A 22,390-nucleotide genomic window follows, 5' to 3' on the forward strand; every position below is an offset into this window, starting at 1 on the left:
CTCGGGGGCTCCTCCCCGGGCAGCCCCCTCGCTGCCCCGCGGCCCCACGATCGGGGCCGGAGCCGGGATCGGGCGCTGCCGGGCGGGAGGCGGGGGCGGCGGAGGAGGAGGGGCCGGAAGGGGATGTGACCGCCCGCCCGCCGGCCCGGGGGGTCCGGGATCTCCCTCGCCGCCTCCGCCGCCCCCCGCCAGCCCCGCCGGCCCCCCCGGGGGCACCTCGCCCCTCTCCTCCTCCTCCCGCCGCCCGGCCCGCCCGGGGATGCGGCCGGCGCCGTCCCCCCCGCCTGCCCTCGCCCGGCCGCTGGGCAGGACCCGGCCTCCCGGAGCTCCCCGGCCCGGCTCCGCCTGAGGCGGCGGGCACGGGGCGCCCCAGCGCTGCTCCTTCGCCGCCATGGCCCCCCCGGCCCCGCCGGCCCCGAGGTAGCGGCGGTGGAAGGAGTCGAAGCCCAGGAGCCCCCGTCCCGTTCCCGCACCCCAAGGAGAGCGAGGAGCCCGCTCAGAGCTGCTGCTGCTGCTGCTGCTGCTTCGCCCGGAGAGCTGACATGGTTCCAGCGCACCTGACCCCGCTGGACTCCGGCGGTACTTGAAGCCGAACCCCGTGGCACGTTGGCCCTTCGCTAACTCAATGCTATGCAAAAGAAAAGGAGGAGAAAAAAAAAAAAAAAAAGGAAACCTTGACACTGGTTGCGGTGGGAATGGCTGTTTCCTGCCCTGGGTGAGCCTGTGTGTGGTTTCTTGCTTGTGAGATGAGCTAATTCGCTTTTTTTTACCTGGTGGAGGACACGCTACATATGGCAACCTGAACTTTGGTAATGCTTGGTCGTTGCTGAGCGGTTGGAACTTTTACTTGTTTATTTTTATTTTTATTATTTTTTTTTTTTTTGCGTAAAGTCACCTAAGGAGCCTTGTTGCTTTCTTCAGGAGCATTGGAGGAATCTGTCTTAATTCTTCGCCTCAAGTGACTTTTATCCCACCGTGAGTGCAGCCAACGCACCCACCTAAACACGTTCTCCCTCAAAGCTCCTTCCCAGCCTGGAAGATCAGGGATCACGGACTTCTTCGAAAAACTTCTCGCCCTGGGAAAGGCTGCCCATAGTTACTTTATGGGGCAGCAGCCTGGAAAAGTTCTTGGGGACCAAAGGAGGCCGAGTCTGCCTGCCCTGCACTTTATCAAAGGAGCAGGGAAGAAGGAGTCATCGAGGCATGGGGGCCCACACTGTAACGTCTTCGTCGAACATGGTGAGAGGTTTCTACTGGTATTTGCTTTAATTTTGGTTTGCTGAGCTAGGTACAATATGGATTTATTCAAGGGCACGGAGCAGATACAGACATGTACTCTATGGAAGTCTTGTTTTCTCTCCCTTGCTGCTAAATGCAGATCTTCTGTGATTGTTTATTAAGAAAATACTTGAGTCAGATTGCCTGAAATCTGAGGAGAGGTTGTACAGCTAAAGGTGAAATACAAGGAAGTAACTTTAACATTGTACAAGTTTCTCATTTCTGCCTTCTGGTGTGCAGTTTGGGAAAACGTTTGTTTGATACTTTTTGAATTGTTTGGGTCGCAGTATTGAGCCACTAACTAGAGCTGATGGTGAGGCTGTGGTCAGCGACAAGTGTTCTTTAATTATCTTTACAAAAGGGACTCTGCTACTTGGAAAAAAACCCACCTTATTTTGGAAAGTTTGTGAATTTGCTCTTGATAATTTGCTTAGTGCATTTGCAGCACTGCTGTTTAGTGGTTTCTCAAACTGCTTAAACCTTCATCTTGTGCTGTGATGGATTGAAGTGCTAGAGGCCAAATGGGGCCAAGTTTGGGGTACAGCAAACCTGTCACTTGCTGGTCTTCTGCAAAGTAAGAGGGGACTTGAGAATCTCAGGAAAGAAGCCAGTTGAAAAGCTCAGTAGGACTCAGAGGTAGGTTTAGTGACTGCTTCAAATGTTGGTTTTTTCCTTAAAAAAAAAAGAAGGCCAAAGAAATTGTAAGCTGAAGGCATCTCTACAGAAACAGGGAGCTGAAATGCATTGTTTCAGTGAAACTTCTTGGAGTAATCCTTGCTTTTGCACAACACTTTTAATTCTAATGTGAGATGACACACTTCTGGCTGCTGTCCTTGGCTGGAGAATGGGATTTTGACAAAGCTTCTGCAACAGTTTTGTCCCGCAGAGGAAGTTTACCTGTGAGCAAAACAAAACTACATCTGTAATCTTCATGTAACTGAAACCTGAAATATTTGCCGTGTTTGACCTAGTTAGTGGAAAAGTTTTGTTTTGTTTTTATTTTTAGCTGGGCTTTGCTTTCAAACTTTCTCTCATTCTGTGTATGTTTCTAGAAGGGCCCATGAAATCCTTTGCAGTGTTCAGCAAAGGCACACACGGGGATCCCAGGTGTGTACTGCTGTGCTGAAACACTGGTTTGAGTTCCTTCACTTTTGTTTCTTTTCATTTCCCATGCAGTGTTTGTGCACTGAAGGAAACTGGAGGGAATTAAGGGAAGGTTAGAGAGTGTAAGGGCTACTTTGGCCCTTTGATGTTAAACCTGCTGCTGGATTTTTCCATGCTCTCAGTCCTGTGATATACCCTCTCCTCCTCCACCCCCAGTTTGGTTCCTGCTTTTACTACTTTGGACAGAGTTTCAAGGTCAGATGAGATACAGCCAGAGCACTAACTCCAAGCAGTACAATATTCTAACTACCTTTGGTGTTTTGCTGTAGCAGAAGAGCCAGAAATGCTCCTTTTTGATCATCCAACAGGAATAGACAGATGGTAACTTCTTGCCAGTGTGACCTGAGGTCAGCAGATCCCAGCATATTCGCAAGGAAAAATGGCATCTCTAATGTCCATACGCCATATGTTCATGAGAGACCTCGGTGTCTTGATTTAGAGAAGAATAAACTTGAAAGAGGAGGACATCAGGGCAAGGACATCTGTTAAGAGAACTGCAAAAGATCAGCCTCGCTTATCCACATGAGGAAAAGTTTCTTCCTCTGAGTGGATGAAATGGTTCTTCCAGCTCCTGGCAGTAGAAGGCAGTACCACCGTTGTTTATTCAGCTCTGTTTGAGTTTGGGCTGCTCCTGTCCTGAAAGATGCTGTCTTAAAATATCTGGACAAATACAGAGGGAACAAAGTTCATTTTAGAAAGCTCTTTTCAATTTTCATCTTGATAATTTGTCTTTGAAATACATAGCTTGACATAGTTCATAATTAATGGACAGAACAGTATTTAATGCTTTCAGCCCTATTCAGGGATTGTGCCATGGGCTGTAGTTCATAAAAACAGATGGGTGTTTTTTCAGGGCTTGTTTGCATGTTTGCCTTTCAGTACTGTCATTACAGAGTTTCTTCCAAATACCAAACACTGTATCTGGTTTCTCTATCACACTGTGGGAACTAGTTTGTCCCAGGAAAATCACGTTTCTGGCTTTTCTTGAGTAAGAAATACTTAAGGAGAAATTCCATGGTGGGCAACTTAACCCCCTAGAGACAGGTGAACTCTTTAAGGTACTTGTTTGAAGTTCTTGTATGGTAAAAAAAACCCAAAAGTGGAGTTGTTGGTAGCAGGGGTCTTTCCTCTTAGGGTTGTGTTTTCATAAAGCTCTTTCATGGCCCTGTTTTGGTGGGAGTGCTACCTGCAAAGTTCTACCAAGGCTCCTTCAGCAGGCACTTAGAGTGATTTTCAGACCACTGAAGATGCCAATTGCTTCAGTGGTATGAAATCTTAGCAGAAAGGGCTAAGGAAAATTATCAAATGCTAACAGTGTAAGGCAAAATAACTTTCATTTCTCGGTCGTCGCACTCTCCGTAGCACTCAAAGCAACACATCAAGAGGCTTCTGAAAAGCAAGGAGGCAACTGGCCAGAAATGAGCTCTGCTGGTGCTCAAATGTTGTGTGAGAATAATGCAGAAAGGCTCTAAATTTTGTCATGAGTTGACAATTGTGGAGGGCCTTAAGGGGAAAAAAGTAATCTATGGGCAAGTTTTGGGCTTCTCTCTTTGTACTGTTAGTTTCCCCACGAAGGCTGTTTTACAAGCTGGAGTTCACGCTGGTGTCGTTACCCTGGGCAGCAGAGTTAGCCCTTGATGGGATGTTTCAGATTTCATCCTGATGCAGATTACTTCAGCTCAAAGCTTGCTTGCAAGCTTGAATTTGAGAGGAATTATAAAGGCAAAGTTTACCTCTTCCCCTGTGCTTTTCTTGGCGAGAAACGAGTCTGAAGTTACTGCTTTTAGGAATATCCAGCTGAGAGAAAAGCTGTGGTCAGTAGACAGTTAATGGGAAAGACACTGTCAGTGCATTTTGAAGTTTGCACACTAGTGTATCTTGTGCCTTTCCAGAACATCAATCTCAGCAAAACTCAAACCTCTGAAAAGAAAGGTGTATTCCCAGAGGGCTCAACTCTGATCCTGGAGTTGGCAGGAGTTAACTGGAGTGATCAGCAGACACCACACCTTCTCTAACTGTCTTGGAGAGGTGTTGCTGTGCTGAATGATGAGCAGATTCCCTGAAGCATCTTGGTAGAACAGCATCTCCAAGCAAAAGCAGCACTCGAAGGCTTAAAAAATGAATTTTAATCATTAGACACATGGTGCTGAGGTGAAGAAGAGATTGATAAAGCAGTCACACAAGAATGTTCTTTTCTTAGTCTTTCATAATGATAAAATGTGGTCTTAGAGTTTCTCTTCCAGCAGGTAATTGATAGGGAAGATCAAATGAGCTGTTTACCTCACTGTAAAAAGAGATAAACAGCAGAACTGGATCCTTTTTCTTATGTCTTTAATGCTGAATATAGCTGAAGTCAGCCAACTACAGTCTCTGCCATATTAGATCTGAACTCTTTTTCTTACAAGGGTGATGAAAGTTTTACTGCTTTAATTAGGAAGTAATTGTGCAAAATGGATCCATAGCATCAGATTGCCACAGCTGCCAGTTGGAGATGTGCCCTATGCAATTCACTATGAGGAAAACCCCCAACAATTAAAAGTATCTTTCCCTACATTATTGATTAAAAATTCATTTTTAAGTGTCTTTAGGTTTAATAATCTATCTTTTTTTAATGCTGTTAAATTCCCTATTTCAACTATTTGAATTGTGAAAATGAGTAAATTACATTATAACCTGGGCTCATCCCCAGCAGGGTGGGCAGCAGGGTGAGGGAAGGAATTCTCCCCCTCTTCTCCACTGTGGTGAGACCCCACCTGCAGTTCTGCCTCAAGCTCTGGGGGCTCCAACACAGGAAGGACTTGGAACTGTTGGAGTGAGTCCAGAGGAGGCCATGCAGATGCTCAAAGGGCTGGAGCCCCTCTGCTGTGGAGACAGGCTGGGAGAACCGGGGGTGTTCGGCTCAGAAAAGGCTTTGGGGAGACCTTACAGCCCATTCCAGTGTCTAAAGGGGCTCCAAGAAAGCAGGACAAGGACTTTGGATAAGGGCATGGAGTGATAGGGCAAGGGGGAATGGGATCAAACTGAAAGAGGGTAAATATAGATTAGGTTTTCAGAAGAAAATCTTCCCTGTGGAAGAGGCCCTGGCACAGGTTGCCCAGAGAAGCTGTGGCTGCCCCATCACTCCAAGGCCAGGTTGGACAGGGCTTGGAGCAACCTGGTCTAGTGGAAGGTGTCCCTGCCCATGGCAGGGGGATGGAATGAAATGATCTTCAAGGTCTGATTTTTGTACTCATTATCTTTTATCCTACAGGTGAGCTCAATATGTCTTCTTTAGAAGCAATATCCATTTATTAGATAGTCAATTGCCCATACATGGAAATGATTTAATTGAGATTCCTTCCATACTAGAACTGTCTCTTCAAACCCATGTACTTATAAACCCTGCATTTATCTCTTTCCATTGTTCCTCAGGGCATTTTTACACTCTGTGCTTCACCAGCTGCAAAACCTGAGACTTGAAAGAAACTGTTTTACTACTCCTGATTCTGTTTTAGACCATTCACCTGAAATTGGACCATTAGCATCAGCCTAATAGGAATCCATTATTTAGAGCCTGCCTTCAGTGTCTCAGGTCTGTGTTCTGAACTGACAAAACTTTCTTCGTTGTTACGTTGGAGATTTGGCAGCTCCCAAACTTTAATTTCCATCTCTATTAGGAGAGATTTATCCCCAGCTTTTGAGATCATTGCTCATGTATCCAACTTTGCTGTGCCTCAGTATTAGCCTGGTTAATGCTCACATCTGCTGCATGCCAAATGCAGATTTGTTTACTGCTTCTGACTATATCCCTTTTCATCATAAAAAGCTCTTCCTGTATTTTTTCCAGCTCTGATTATCAAATACCAGTAGGTTTTGCTAAGAAGCTCCTCCACAAAACTTCATCCAAAGTTGGAATATATTAGGAAAGAGACCTAAGACTTGCTAAACTGCTTTTCCACAGACTGAGGTGGATGATGATGATGATGATGGGGAAAGGCTAATCCCTTTCCTGGGCAAAAGCAGTTCTGTTTTGTGCACTGACTAATCTTTGATAACTCGCCATGTTTAAGCAGTTCATCTCCTTCATGACAAATAGGTGGTGGTTTCTTGTATGCCAGAGTTTCATTAACAGATTATGCTGGTTCTGCATTCTTATTTACAAATTTTAATAGGAAGGCTATGGTAGAAAATCAGGACAGGGAGGCAAGAGAAAGCTGCTGTGTATTAGAATAGAAGTCTTTGCTTGCAGGAGATCATCTCTTCCAGTACGCTTCAACATTTACCATCAAACTCTCAGTATTTGAAATTGAAAAGTTTAAATCTTAAGCTTGAAAGTGAGGAGTTTTCACAGTCCTCTTGCTGAGAGTTGGGAATCTTGAGTTCGTGCCCTGTGATGGGCTCTGTGGCACGTGGCAAATCATGAGGATGCAGAAAGGTGAAAATGGCCTTGGAAAATCTTGTCCTGTTGACTGTCATGTAAGGGTGGGGATGCTTTTGGGTTGCTTCTTGGAACAACAGTGTTGTGTTTGCAGCTGTGCTTATAGGAATTCTGATAAAGCAGACAAGAAATAAATGGGTGAGTGTTGATAGCCCTGGTGTGGATGTAACCAGTGTCTTGCAGGTGTGAGGTAAGGAATGCTGTCAGCTGACACCAGGCAGTCTGGATGCAGGGCTGCAGGAGTTAGTCCAGCTCAACACCCAGCTGATCCCAGCTGTGTGCAGTAAAGCACCCTGCCTTAAGCCTTGGGCCCTGTCTGGAGTATTGTAGAGTCCCCAGATTTCCCAGAACATTCCTGCAGCTCCATCAGCGCACTCAATCCACACCACACCATTTAAAACCTGGATGGCCGTGGTCCTGTGGACGTTTGGTGTGTTACAGGTGCCACGTCTTTCAGCTGCATGAAATGCTCTGATTTGCATTCAGGCAGACTGAAGGAAGTGTTTAAAACACTAGTGTCCTTCTGGAGTTATTGTTGCAGATGGACTTTGCTTTCCTTTTTTTTTTTTTGGCAGGGGGAGGGGGCTGCCTTCTATCTGCAGTGTCTGTTGAGAGCTGTATAAAGAGCACCAGTGTCTTCACCCAGCAGTCTTTTGTCATTTCAGCCGTGCTGTGCCATTCTTGTGAGAAGTAGTAAGTCTCCTTATGAAAGGTCTGTTGTGAATCCCAGAAGTCCATTGCTGTAGGAACATGCAGAGCAGTTTCAGCAGAAGCAAGAGGGACTGGACTCTTGGTTGCCTTGCTTTTGTGACTGTGTTATCAGTCGGCTCTTACCCTGCTCCATGTTGATTGAAGATCGATCTAAACAAGCTGTAGAGGTTATTAATCTGCTTACCAGAGTGTCTGTTTTATCAGTTTAAGGAGGATTCTTGCACAAAAAGGTAATGAATGTTCAATTTTAGTGAGTAAAGCTGCCTTAGGCAACGTCTTTCCTTAGTTCTTAACTAAATTAGTTCTTACTTAGAGCTTAGTTCTTAACTTTGTTCTGTCTTTCAACCTGTATGTTCAATGCCAGTGCTGCACGTAGATATTAAGCATAACTCTTTGTGAAATGGCTGGAAGTTTCTTTGCCCTCATGGCAAAATCTGATATAAATCTGCTAAAATGGTGTGTTGTGCTGTGGGAGGAGTCCCTTTCCACACATCTCTTTGTAATGCCAGGGCAAGCGTGTCCTGAATACCAGCTTGCTTTAGCTTTTGCCTAAAGTACTTTTTGAAGATAGTGTTGAAATTAGGGGAGTTTTTCTGTGTGTTGTGTTTTTTTTTAACCCAGCATTTCTTCCTTGCTGTTACCGTTTGGGTTGTGAAAAGCAGGAGCTCGCTTGTCTGCAGAGTGATTGCTGCTAATTTACATGGACGTGAGAGAGCTCATCATTCTTTCATGGGTGAGGAGACTGCCTGATTTATGTTGTGTCATCTCTGAGCACTGTTTTTACCTAATGAATAGAGTTTCACAACAGATTATTAATCATTAAGACTTTGGTTTCATTGTGTCTATTAAAGAATCAATATTGCTACACGTTGCCTGCCTTGAGAAGCTGCTTATCCATTAGTGCCGCTTTTCTAAGGCATTTTGGTACATTTATCTTTTTGGGTGACTTCAGTTCCTACCTTATTCCTACCACATCAGCTCAGGATTCTTCCCAGGGCCTGAGCTGTGTTCAGTCTGCCTCTCTGTAGATTCCTCCTTTGAAGAGCTGTCTGAGCCACAGTAAATGTTGTTCAGTCCAGTCTGTCCTTAGAGCTCATAAAATAGTAAAAGGCTCAACCTTCCTCTGCTGTGCTTTGCACTCCACATTTGCATCAAAGAGGGAGTGATGGCCTCAGAAACTGGGAATAATGTGTGATTAAGACTATGTTGAATTACATACTCTGCTGCCTGTTAAATGCCTGGGTTTTGGGCAGCAAGGCTTGCAGGACAGGAGTCCCTCGTTTGCTGACCTGCTGTTTGTTCCCTGTCCAATGTCCACTGCTGTTGGAAGAGCAGAGTGACCTGGGCACGTTCCCTGTGTTTCCTGTCACTGTAGAGGAGGGAATTTCACTTACTCTGTGCATCCAGAATGTACCAACACACAGAGATGAGCTCTGTCAGGTTTGGCAGTGACCCCAGTGAGCTGATCCGCTGCCAATCCACACCTGGGGGAACTGATGGCTTTTTCATGGGAGTGGGATAAGGACATGGAAACTTTAAATAGGAAATCCTTTGGGCTTTCAGGAAGTGTTTGCTATGTCATTTCTGTTAATTCAAAGGCTGCCTTTTAGGCACTGCCTCATTTAATATGCCTGGTGAAGGGTTATTCCCAATTTCTCAGTTCCTGGCCTGACTACAGTAGGTTATCACAGGGCTGTTATGCAGTAACCACAGCAGGTTTTGCTTGTATTTTGGTTAATAAAATTATCTAATTAATTAAAAATATTTGTTCGAAATTATTTACTTAATTAAAATTTAAGGTTTATTATAAAGGTGTAAAGAAACTGCAATTGTCATTTGGGGCACTGGCCACCAGATGTCTTCTGTGACTTCCCTAACTTGCACTGATTAAAACAGCCCTTGCAGTAAGAAGCATCTTGGAAGTGAGCAAAAGTTTAATGGCAAGAACAAGGGTCAGAAGTGACAACGGTGAATTTTGGAAATAGTGGCTGTCGAGTCTTTTTAGTTACTTTCAGAACCTGTAATCTTTGTGAGCTGATGAAAAAGAGGTTGGTAGGTGATGTTTGCTTTCGCTGCTAATGGGAAAATCTTGCTCCCTCTCCTCCTCGAGCTCCATTTCAGACCGTTCTTTGTTTAAAAAAAAAAGCCAAATAGTTTTCAGTGCTACATTCCCTTTCATTTATTGCTGTCTTCTGCATTTGATCTCATTCCCCTACTACTTTTGTTATGCTGCACTGCCTTTTTAAAAATACATATACTTTTTTTTTAATATAAATTCCTCTCGGTATAGAGGTTCTGTAAATCCTCTTGTAGCATGGTGTTCAACATGTGTAAACGTGAGCTGTTCCTGGCAAAGATGCTCAGGGAGTATCTGGAAACAAATTCAGCCTGTTACAGCTATTTACACAGTTGGTGTTATCTGAATGTCAGAACTGCTCTCACAGAACTAATTGTGGAGTTGAACTGTTATGAAGTCATAACAATGCTTACAAAAGCAAAGCTGTAATCTAATAATATTCTATTTAACTCAAATCTCTTTTGGGTGGGAGAATTTTATAATAACGAAGAAGACTTAGTGTATCTAAGCAAAATAGTTTAAGCTATAAATATGTATGCTTGAATGGGTTTTTATTTTTATTCTTTTTATTTGTTCTAAGTTCTTTTCATCTCTTCTATAAGTCTGACAACACATAATGTTCATTTAAAAGCTACGTCCTAGTTTAGCCAGAATGACTGGAACAGCTATTAGAGCTGTTGTTGTCTGGCTACACCTCATGTTTGCAAATAACTTAGGAAAGCTCTAATGAAATAGTCTGAATAAATGCCAAGCTGTTATTTCTTCTTGGATATATTTAACTGGATGGATAAGAAGCTGCATTTAAAATTCTTCTGCAATCAAACCTTCTTTATAAGACTATTGATGGATTGCACTAAATGTGTTTGCTAAATACATTTTTTTTTTTAACCCAATGTGCAGCTATTTAATAGAAAATAGATGTCCTTTACAGGAAATGAACTGGAGGGAAGACAAAGCTCTTCCCATCATTTGATACTGTTGATGTTCATACAGAAGCTGCAATTTCTCTGGGCTCTGCAGATTGTCTGTTATGTCTAAATAGTGCCTCCCACGCAGAGGTTTGGATGTCAAGGTGCTATCATGTTTCAGGTATTAAGTAGTAATTATTGTTATGAGGTGATCACATAAGACAGTGTAAGTGTTGCTCAACCTTTCACATTCCCTGTCATTAGGGGAAAAAAAAGGAATGTTGGGGAAACGTCAGTCTAATTTAGACCTCACTGCGAGAACTGCTGGTGGTTTTTACCTCGCTCTTGCTGGAGAGTGGGGACGCAACAGGGCTTTGTGTGACCACAGATACCCCACCAGGTGTGGTGTGGGTTCTGCTGTGCTTGTTAAGTACAACTTGGAGACATAATCTAGGAGTTAGTGCTGGAATTGCTGCAGCAACAGGTCTGCAGAGGGGCAAACCCTGCAGGCTGTGACTGGTTAGCAAAAGGGACGGCTAAATAACCCCTCTTAAGTAGGTAATATTTCGAGCCAATCGAAAGGATGAATTAGAATAATAAAGGTTGGATTTTTAGAGGCAAATACTAGCTTCAAATGCTAATATAATCATCTTGGTGACTGCAGTTTTGCCTCTGCAAAGCAAAGGCAGTGCATGACATTTCACTGAAGACCTGCCGCAGTGTTGATAAGCCGACCTCTCCTGAGAGGAATGGTGAACTTCACTGAGCAGCAGCGTGGCTTTGTAATTGTGGTTAAAAATACAGGATTTGAAGAACATTAAATGAAAATGGATCAGTGCTGCATTTATTATGAGGTAAGGGCTCAAAGAACCGTGAAATGTTAAGTTGAAATATTTGCATTCCGCTCATTGGAATAAGCAGCACAAATCCAAGTGAGGTGTTTGTGTTCTAACTTGATAAGTTAGGTTACTTCTTCCCAGAAAAGTGAATACTGCATTGTGTTGGCCATGTCCACATCATTTAGTCCTGCATAACCACAGAGGCATTAAAAACATCAAGGTGAAAGACGCAGACACCAAGAGAGCAGATGCCTTCCAGCTCAGACATCCCTGTCATCTGCAGCGTTCCCAAATTAGGAAGTGGTGGGCTTCAGCAGGACTTCAGAGCTGGATGATCTGGAGCCCCTGGAATGAGACACGTTTCATGGCCACCAGATAGTCTTGAATCACCCAGTGCTGAGGGTGCCTCATCACCCTGGTCCTGGTGAGTCAGAACAGTGTCTGCCGGGTGATAAAGGGTGGATGTTGTGGCTGCAATGGGGAGATTGCTGGTGAGCCACATCTGAAATCACTGTACAGTGTGGCAGCTGAAGTGCTTGGTTGGGCTGAAATGTTTTGGCCGTTCTACCTTTAAATTAGTTTAAATAGCTCTGTGGATGTCACAGTTTTTAAATTCCAGAATTAGAAGGATGGCGGCTCTTCTGTGGTTATTGAGGCTTTCATCTGTTCAAGCTGTATTTCAGAAAGTTGATGTGTTGCTTGTGAAATGCTCCCCTAAGGCAAACAAGCCCTTTGGGGAGGGGGACTGAGGGCTGGAGTGAATCAGACAGGCATTTTACATTTCAATTATTAATATAGTACTTTTTATAATTCTCAAATTGGAATTGCTAGCAGCTGAATTTTAAAAATGTACTAACTTCTAAAATTTTTAGGAGTAAAACTAACCCTGTGCAAGTAAAGGTGCTGTCTTCTACTCCAAGACCTCTTTACGACAATCTTGCACAACCACACTTGGATTTGAGCTCTCTTTATCCTTACTGCAGTGTTTTCTGTGGCTGGATCCATGGTCAACCACGTGGAGGTATCCATCTGTGCAGCGGGCATCAAAGATGAGTCCAGGGAAGCTTTGCAGCCTCCTTTGGAGAGTAGGGTCTTACTTGAGAGGACATGTCCTGAAAAGGTAATTTCAGGGTGCATTCCTGGCTTGTAACCAAATTGTGATTTATTAAATGGATCTAAATAAGCAGTACTATTAAAAATTATTCTCACAATGATGCTGAATGCAAAGCCGAACAAATGGATTTCTTTAGGCTACAGCAAACTGGATTAGAGTGTGTTGGATGCTTTCCCCTGAGCCTCCTTCACCATCAAAAATGTGTTTTTAAAAAAAAAATAATCTCAGAGTGCAATACTTTAGGCAAAAAAGGGGTGGGGGAGGAGGAGGTCTGTGGGAGAGCTTCTGTTAAGAAGTTCTGTTGGTGCACCTACACCCTGACACCGTGTCGTGGTGGGGCCAATGTCCAGCTGACCTGTGTGAATACACTCCTGCCCAAAGTCCCACCAGAGCCAGGGACATTGGAATTCATCTCCTCATGCCACGCAGCACCTCTGACTCCTCTGGAGTACAAATCACCTGCCCTGACTCTTGATTTCGGAGGCTGACGTGTCAGTGCGAGCATCCAAGGTTTGCGGCTCTGGTGAGGGAATTGCTTTTAGCCCGGGATCATACCTGGAACGTTTTATGAAGCTCTGGCTCGAGGAGCTGGCCTTGCCAGGGGTTGGCCTGAGGGTGTTTTATGAGATGCACAAGTAAAAGCAGATAACAGGGATGGGGGAGGAGGGTGATGGAAATGTGCGGGGCTTCTCCAGGGCTCTTCTGCCGCTTCCTGCTGCGGGGGCGGTTACGAGCCAGCCTGGATGACAGAGCTCCTGTTCTTGTGAAATGTAGTGTACCACAGATAAACCTCGACAGGGACCTTCACTCCTGCTTTCCCTTGTGCCACCTACACTTTTCCTCCCCCATCTGGCTCTTGCACACAGTGTCACCGAAACCAAGCAAAATACAACCGAAAGAAAAGCAGCTTTTTCTTTATGCCTGACATCGGTGTTACGGTTGAAAGTATAATTGAGATTTTATTTTTGTTTCCCCAATCATTTCTCCTCAGTGCGAGGATTGCCCTTGGATAAGTAAAATATGTATTTTCGGGCTGGGCAATTGAGGTTTGTGTAGGGAGTGATTCCGGGGATGTGCCCATCCCGAGGCAGATGGAATGCTGTGTTTTTTTCCTTGTAGCAGGGACCAGCAGTGAGCATCACGGGTAGTTAACAACTACCTGCTTGGGTTGTTCCTAAGTCAAAACCAGATCCTTTGTCTTTACGTTCTTTATCATCATAAAGCTGCAACTTCTTCCTCTATAACCCATATAAATCTGTAAGACTTATTCATAGGAGGGGAAGAGGGTTAAGAAAAAGGTGGAAGTGCTTGAAGGTCCTCAGAGATGGGACAGTTTGTATTTGCTGGTTTAAGTTGGAAGCTCTGCCTTTTGTACAGGTTTTGGTGCTGTTACAGAATGCTCATTGCACATTGATTTGGCTTTGATTTATTCATTGGGGTGGGGGAAGATTAAACTCATGTATAACACTCTCTTGTAGATGCCTATCTGATAGCCACCCAAAGTTGATCCTTTTTGATCCTTTGCAAGTCTGTGTAATATATCTATATCCCCTGACATTTCACACTCATCTTGTAACTGGTCACCCTTTGTCTTCCAGTTTGCTAAAGCTGCTTATTTTGTTTTGATTATTTTGAGGTGGGTTTTTTGGGTTGTTTTTCTTTTTCTCTATCAAATTATTACTTTTTCCCTTGGAGAAGCAACTGTCCATCTTCAAATTGGATGCTCTTGAAGGTCGGGTGATTGCTTTGTATTCCACTGGACTGTGAAAATCCTGCTGTTGAGCTGAAGCAACTGAAATCTTTGTTTAGAAAAGAAAGTAATAATTTCTTATTGCCTGCTTGAAAAGCTGTTGGCCTGCTCTTGCAGATGACCTGCCAAGGATTTAAGAAAGAAAAATTGGATTTTATCCTCTTTCCCCCTGGTTTTAAGATGGTCAAAGCTGGCATGAAAAATGGTGGTTTTCTGAGAGAGGCTTTGTCTGCTCTAAGCAGAAAAAAAAGAGCAAACCTAATCTTGTTTTTCTTCTTGGGTCAGCTTTTAAGCTCTTGGATATATTAGCTTGCTATTGAAAATAGTATTTCTCTCTTTCTGCCCCTTTATTTAAATGGAGATAGTTGCCTTGCCCACTCAAATTGCTATTTTGACATCTTCTTTCTGTAGTTCAACATAGTTGTTCCTTCCTGCTGCATTTTGGGAAGATGCTGCTTAGAGATTGGCAGGGTCCTTTTCGTTTTGGGGCAGCTGGACTTGAAATGTGGGTGGCACTTGGATAAGGTGGCATCCAGACATCCCTGCTCTCCTCTCTCACCACAGCTTGTGACCCTTGAGCTATTTGCTCTAATCACAAGTGTTCCAATCTGGTTGCTGCTTCTGTTATTAAACATACAAGTTGGTGTAACTCGTGAACAGCCCGATCTTAATGAATACTTTGGCAGTTTCTAAGGTGCAAAATATCACCTACAACGGCTTAGTGGAATGAAAAAATCAGACTTGTTCTGGGGAAACTTGCTTTTCAGCGTTCCTGATGGGACTGATCAAAAGTTTTTAGCCAAACTCATCTGTGTGACTGGATCACCCCGTCTGAGCGAAGGCTGAAGGATTCCGTGGACAGGAAGCTGTTGTGAGTTATAACAAGAAGCTTTGTTTTGAAACCCCGTGGTTTTTCTCCTGCATTGCAATTACAGGGGACGGGGCTTAGATTTCCACTTTGTTCTCGCCAGTTGTTGAGACCTGACCTGGAGCTTGCCGGGAGGCTGACGCTGTGATTGCAGCACTTTGGAGCAGGACAGACACTCAGTTCGGTTCAGTTCAGACGCTTTTTCTCATCCAGCCTGCTGATTTTGATCTCTTTTAACAAACAGTCGCAGAAATCGAAGAAACAACACACAGGTTCACCTCTCGGCAATTTCCCTTCTTCCATCAGCCCTGACCAACACAGCCATGGCAGAGAAGAAACATAATTGTAGCAAAATGTTATGTGTCTCCTGCATTCCACAAAGCCTGTACTTTAGGGAAGATTGTATTGCTGGACTCAATAGTCCAGAAACATTGTCCTTCCATTTCCTCTACGTTGTCCCTTTCCAGCAAATAATATTTTCATAAGATGCGGTCTGAATTAATGCCTTTTTTTTTTATTTTTTCAGATGAATGGTTGTCTTTCTAGTGTCATAAAATAATCATTCCAGCTGAGATCGAGTTCAGTCAGCATCCGTATTCAAAGGAAAAGTCTTAAGGATTACCAGAAGCTAAAGCTGGAGGAGACCATCTTGCCTTCGTGATCCTCCGGGCTTTGAGATTTTGGTTCAGAGCACTTGGTATTTTTTTTTACCTCATGTCTAGGGACATTTTATCATCCTCCTCTTTCCTGTTCCAAGCAATTACCATTTATTTTATCTTCAAGCAGCAGCCTGTGGCAATAAATTTTAGGAAATTCCTTCCCGCCCTTTATTAAGCCCTACATAATAGCTTCCGCTACTCACTCATACATTCATTAGGAAGAATTAAACGAGTGCTGGCGGCCATTAGCAGAGCGTTTAATAACCTCTCCAAGGGAAGGTGCAGCAGATTGGAATAAATGAACAGGAGCGAAAACAAATGAAATAACTTCATAGAATATGCTCAGCTAATTCGTTCTTAAGAAAACTACTTATTTACACGGACGCGGCGCTTCAAGAGGTGCCTGTCTGAAACCCCCGGCAGAAGAGTCCCCGAGCCAGAAGATCCACAGGCAGTGACTGAGCACGGTGGCTGCGGTGCCTGAGGGGAGGATTCTGGGCATTTTAAGGAGAGAAAGGGCATTTTAGTCTGTCCTGCCCACTTCCCCAGCTGCTGATGCTGTCGGGAAGGCTGATGGCTGTGCTCATGGAATGCTGGGGGGACATCTGTCTGTAGGAACTGGGCCATAACTAGTAGCTCATCTCATCTGGTATCAGCCACACCACGGTCTTTGGAGGCTTGTGATGGCTGATCCCTGCCGGGCTGGGCTATGGGGAAAACACAGACCTTGTACCAGGAAGGAAATTACCCCTCCTCCATCGGTTCTTAACTAAGGTTTTAAAGAAGATTCACACTCAACTGACAGTTGGCATATGAAGTCTGAATACCCCTAAAACGGCTTTTCTGAAATAAAGATAATATAGGAGGTATTGCTGTAAAGAGTTTCCTTAGGAAATCTCAGCTTGTAAAGCCCCCGGCCTACAGGTAGACCTGGAGTTGCACGTTACAGCAAGAGGTTTGCCACTAGTTCTAGTCCCTTTCACTATTTGACAGTATTTTAATGTTTGTGTGTATGGTCTGGTCTCTGCAGATGAAGGAAAGTCTCTGAGTCTGGTGTGGATCCAAGTGTTCTTTTGCTGGATATGCATTTCCTCTTGTCTTAGTGGAAAATAAACAGAGCTTTAAGATGACACCAGCTACTGTTTCAGTGATCTGCTCCTGTGTGTAACTCGTGATAGCTCAGCACACTGGTGTAAAACACACCCTGTACTCATGGTGGACTTCTAGTGTCATAGTAAGTGCATCTCAGCCTTGCTCAGCAGCCTTTAATCCTCCAGGATTTAATACTGCCACGTTGTTTTCACACACTTCAAAGCTTCAGACTGACTTTCACTTGAAAAAAATAGAAAAATTCTAGTAAATAAACCCAAGGTAGACTCCAGAGTGGCAGTTTTTATGGCTAACATTTCATAACAGTAATGCTGACAACCTTAATTTCATTTCGCTCTTACCTGTTTTGGAGGCAAAAATGTCATCGTTCAAATGTAACTCGGGTATTGTGGATGACAGATTAATGTTGAGATTTTGTGGTTTTTTTTTTCAGTAGTCATTTCTGATCTCATTTGAGGAGCTCAACGAGTTGAGAACGATGACACAGTAATTGCTGTTATTGAACCAGAGATGCAGTTGAAGACTTTTACCTGGATCGCTACATTTGATTGATATTTTAATTTGTTTTCTTGGCAGATGAAAGATAATGAGAATCAGTTTGCAGTTAGAAATACTTGCGCTGGAGAATTCCTAATTTTTTTTTAATTGTTGCTTTTTCCCTACTTCCAGTACATGTGCAAGTTTCCTGTTTGAAATTCTTCTTTGTATTTCAAGCATCAACAGCATCTGAACGGGGGGAATCTGCACAAATCATTTCAATATGCTGCTAATATGCTCAGAATATCTTTTTCTAGTCTCTGTGCTGGATAATAGCTCAGATAACAGCTTTCAGACACACAAATAACATTGGGGAGAGATGGTATGGAGTCTTTAATGGACAAATGTATTTATGAACCTGGTTATTTGCATTGCTTTCCAAACGGCCTGATCACTTTTCATCTAAGGGAAGTAGCTGGGGAAGATTTTGAGCAGATTGGTTTTGGCTCTGTCTCACACTGTGGTAGGTGGCCAGTGAAATCTTACTTAGGGCAGGACTGAGCCTGCAGAAGAACAAGGTGAAATGCTGCTGATGAGCTGATGTTCTCACAGGGTCACTCCCCTGCTGCTAAATAGCAGCATTGGTAATTTTTGCTATTTTCTTGCAACTTTGCAGTATTTCCTAGTTGAACTCTGGCTGCTGAATATAGGCAGTAAAAGCACTGATCACAACCACCCAGCAGCACTCCTTCCATCTCCAGCTTTTCCTTCTCCCCCCCCCACTTTCCTTGTGGTGCCAGTTGGTGGTCCTGGAGGAGATCTCTCTCCATCTTAATTATGCTGGAAGTTTAATAGCAAAGAGTTGATAGCAAATGGTTGCCCACATGCTAAGGAAAGTTAAAATTGTAATATTATCTTTATCACTACGGAACAATTTCCTGATCCTTCCATCCTCTGAAGCAACAGAAGCCATTCAGCGCTCTGACATTTGATCAGGAGTTCAGGGAGCTGCAAAGGCAAGTGGCAGCTTGCTAATGGATTTCTGATTGTTCTCCTGGTCCATTCTCCTGATGAATGGTGCTCTGGCAGTCTGGGGACCTGATGGAAACGCTCTGCCATCATGTCATTATGTTTCTCTGGGAGAGGAGCAGAGCAGGTTTCCTCTGCTGTCCCCATGGCTTGCTCTCCTGCTCAATTAGAGAGATAGAGAGGAGCAGCCTCCCTGATTGAAGCTGAGATTGCTTTTACAGCTTTTTTTTAGGTCTTTCCTGGGCAGCTGGTGGAATCCCTGCTTGCTCTGGGGAGGCTTGAGAAGGCTTTCCTACTGCTGTTTCACTCTGTGAATGCCTTAAAGCACTGATGTTGCAGAGCTGATTGATGTAGGGCTGTTTGTGGGAGATGTGTGTTGAAGGGGGGTGTGTTGTGTTTCTCTGCCTCCTGGACAAAACACCTTTTTGTGCCAGACTTCTCCATTTCAGGCCAATGAAGCCATGTCTGCCTGGGGTCAATATGCAGGGTCCCCCCACAGACCTGCCTTCAATAGGGCTTTTATGCAAGGAGCTCTTAAATGTGCCGTGATGTTGATTTAATAACTCAGGTTATATGGGTTTGGGATGTCTGTTTGAGGGGTTGTGGGTGCTAGTAGGGAAATTCAGCATAATCTTTTTATTTCGGTTGTTATGGGATAACGGGCATCCTGAAAATAAAATAACATTGTAGAAAAACCACTTATTCTTAAGAATGATTAATTAAAATGTTTTTATCAACTTAAAACCAGCAGCTGCAGCCCCTTTACCATCCCTAAGAACCTGAAGCAGCTCATTCCTTTCCCTTGAAGGATTGATTCCCTCCCCACGACTCCCGGTGAGCCATGAAAGTGATTTTCAGGCTTTGTAATTAAGATATCTTGAGTTATTTCTGATTTGTCAACATGACTGATGAAAGGGGTTATGCATTACTTCTCCTTTCACTAATACACTCCTGCGTGTGGAGGCATTTTGGGGGCTTTGTGGGTGTAAATCAGTGGTGTGCCAGCCTGCAGACTTGGATTGCTGGAGCAATGGCACAACTCGGCCCAGGGAGATCCCCTCCAGGCTGTGCACCCATGTTTTTTGTTGTCTGTAAAACTCCAGGTTAATTTAGGCTTGGGTGTTGAGCCTGTTGAAGATAACTGGTGATAAACTGTGTTGCAACAGACCCAAATAATAAACGTTAATAATGCCTTGCAGGGTGTTTTATTCCCGTTCATCTGAGAAATACCTGCTGAGTGATCTAGCTCATACTTCAATAGATACTCCTCCCCCTTCCAGTTTTAGAAAAAGTAACTAATGAATTGTTGGCTTAGCTCAGTTTTGTGGCTTAGAAGTTCAGGCCATGCATTTCTTTCCATCACAAACTCATTATATTCCACAGCTGCCTCTGGCCTGGTTCAGGTAAACTGTATTAACTTGTATTTAACCCCAAACTGTGTAGGCTGTGCTGCCTTTCCCTTGTACAGGTAAGTTGTACCAAGGTAAATCCTTTCCATGCAGGAGCTGTCCCTAGGGAGAGCCAGTGGACAGTACAGGAGTGCCCCGTGCTCCGTGGGTTTCCAGGAGCAATTTTTATTGGACTCATCTTCTCGTGAGCAGAACATTGTTTGCTCAGCATATGCTGTCTTTTGGTAGGATTTTGAAATGGCACTCATTCTAGGAAGCTTTTAAGCAAGATCTCCCTGCTTCTCTAGGAAGGAAAAGACCAGTTTACTTTCCTCTTGTTCTATTACTCACTTGTTTTTACTGGTATTATCGCCGTTCCTGATTTTTTTTTTCCTACTTCCATGATCTTTCTGCCCCTTTGTTTAATCTCTAGTCCCTTCAGAAAATGCAAGCTGGCCTGATTTCCTGCAGACCTAGTACAGCTCATGGATCACTTTCAAAGTCATCAAATAGGGACCTCCTGAGTGCTCCTCCCAGGAGGGCCAATGTTCAGGATACAATACCTGGCGGTGTCACGTTGCCCTGTCCCGTCCCTGCTGAGATGTGCAGCTGGAGCTCCCCTCTCTGCTCTTTTGTCTGACTCCTAAGTAAAAGCAAGTTGCTTATTTCAACTTGTAATAGTTATACCCCAGTCCTGTGGACAGGCTAATACCAGATATCTGTACAGACTTCCATTATCTCTTCATTCATAGCGCAGAAAATGGGAAGAACTCTGTGTGTGTTGTTTTTTTTTTTCCCTGTGGATCCGTAGTGCTTTGGTTTAGTAACTGGTTTGGGGCCTTGTTTGCTGTTTGAACTACAGCATTTGGGTTTTTGGTGTTTTTTGAGAGCATGCCATCAGAACGGCGCAGTCAATGTTTCCAAACTTTCCCAATTACGTAGAAAATAATCGCTGCGCCAGAACCACCAGGAATCTTTCTTATCATACATGGTTTTTTTTTTTCTCTGATTACAGTCTTGCTGAAAGGCAGTGTTTAGGCAAACATTCTTCTTTGTGTTCCCTGGGATGGGTTGTCAGCCTGTTAGGCTCCTAGCAGTCCTGTTTATTCACATGTGCCTTTGGGAGAGCTGCCACGCAGCAGGTCCTTTTTGCCTTTGTTCACCGCTAAGCAATTAGAAAATAATTTATGGCTTTGTTTCTGCTTTTGAATCTCTTAAGAAAATGATGGCATATTCTTAACCCAGGAGCCACAGCACTGAGCCCTCTGCATCAGAGAGAAGCTGTTCCTCATCTGCATTGGCACAGCACTGGGGCACTATCCTGATGATTGGGCCCCTTTGGCTGTTACTTAAAATTAAATGAATAATGAATTTTCCCATTCAACCAGAACTGGGCAAGTGGTAGAAGTGATGCACATCTTAGATCCCTGCCTTGGGAGCAGCAGTGTGACTGAAGAATCAAATGCAGTTCAGGAGTGCTGAATTATTCTTAACTGAGTGGCATCATTAGGTTTTTTTCCTCACCCAGCGAAATATTTGTGTTGTGGGTATGGAATTAGCACCTATGTTTATTGATTGTCTAATAGTGTGGTCTTGGGCTGTTTACCTGTTGAAGGTTAATTAAGGAAAGGAATGGCCAGCATAGCGACCTGATTGTTAATCTGAGTATGACTGTGCAGAAGTAAAGTGCTTTATGTGCTGAAATTGGTTTATAAGCCTTTTCTAGATTGCTTTCCCTACGCCCCCAGCTCTGTGCCTGGCATTTTTTTCCCAGCTTGACATAAATATTTGGCTAAGGCTAAAGGGATGAACAGAATTACATACTATCAGCAGAATTAGAGGGGGAAAAAAGGTTCTTCTGCCAATCACGTCATGCGCTGGGTAGAGCAGAGACTTGACTTAATGCATCTTATTGTGTTTGGCATATGCTAAGCAGGATGAAGCTCCAGTGGGTGCAGGTCATCGCCCACTGCTAGTTTCCCAGGCTTTGGAAGAGCCCTCCATCCAGGAGTTTCAGCAGGCTGCGGGCTGGAACGAGCGGCATGTGTCGGGTACCCGCGCTGCAATGTGACCTCTGCTGCATTCCCCAGCCTCATTCCTGGCATAACTTGGCCTCTCCATCCCCACCCCCTGTCCTGGCTGGTTCATGATCAGGCTGGAGAACCGTGGTAACCCCAGATCCAGACCCAGACCAGCTCAGGGTCTGAGCCCACCATGGCACAGCAGAAATGCTGTGACAGGAGGGGCTGTCATCCTGTGGAAAGACTCTCATCCTGTGACTGATGTACCAAACAGCCAGCCAGCACTGCTGTCCCAGCAACACAGCTTGCCAAGCTCTGGACATGTGCAACCTCACCATGTGAAGATACTTAACCTTGTTAAGGGCAGGGTAACCTCTTACGAAGTAATTTAAACAGAAAGAAAAATCTGTGATGCTGGAGTAAGTGTAAATTATTGGGTTATGTGTCTGTACACGTGACCTTTGAATTACAGCAAAGTGTCTAACAGGCAAGACCTTTTGCCTTGGGTTTTCTTCTAGAGTGTGCTCATCAGCCTGAGAACAGCTGCTGGTATGAGATATAATTAAGGTTTAATTGGAGA

General features: G+C 44.1%; 1 protein-coding gene across 1 annotated transcript in view; it reads left to right on the forward strand.

Moving 5' to 3' along the window:
• Positions 1–239: 239 nt before the first annotated feature.
• Positions 240–22,390, forward strand: part of ABL1 (ABL proto-oncogene 1, non-receptor tyrosine kinase) — a 78,533-nt gene continuing 56,382 nt past the window's right edge. The window contains exons 1-2 of the mRNA XM_027739336.2: positions 240–809; positions 922–1,239. Of these exons, the coding sequence (XP_027595137.1) occupies positions 1,104–1,239 (136 nt within the window). The 5' untranslated portion in view covers positions 240–809; positions 922–1,103. The remainder of the gene's footprint in view (positions 810–921; positions 1,240–22,390) is intronic.

The sequence above is a fragment of the Pipra filicauda genome, unplaced genomic scaffold, assembly GCF_003945595.2.
Source record: "Pipra filicauda isolate LSUMZ 115617 unplaced genomic scaffold, ASM394559v2 scaffold121_size3267253_pilon, whole genome shotgun sequence".
Lineage (NCBI taxonomy): Eukaryota > Metazoa > Chordata > Aves > Passeriformes > Pipridae > Pipra > Pipra filicauda.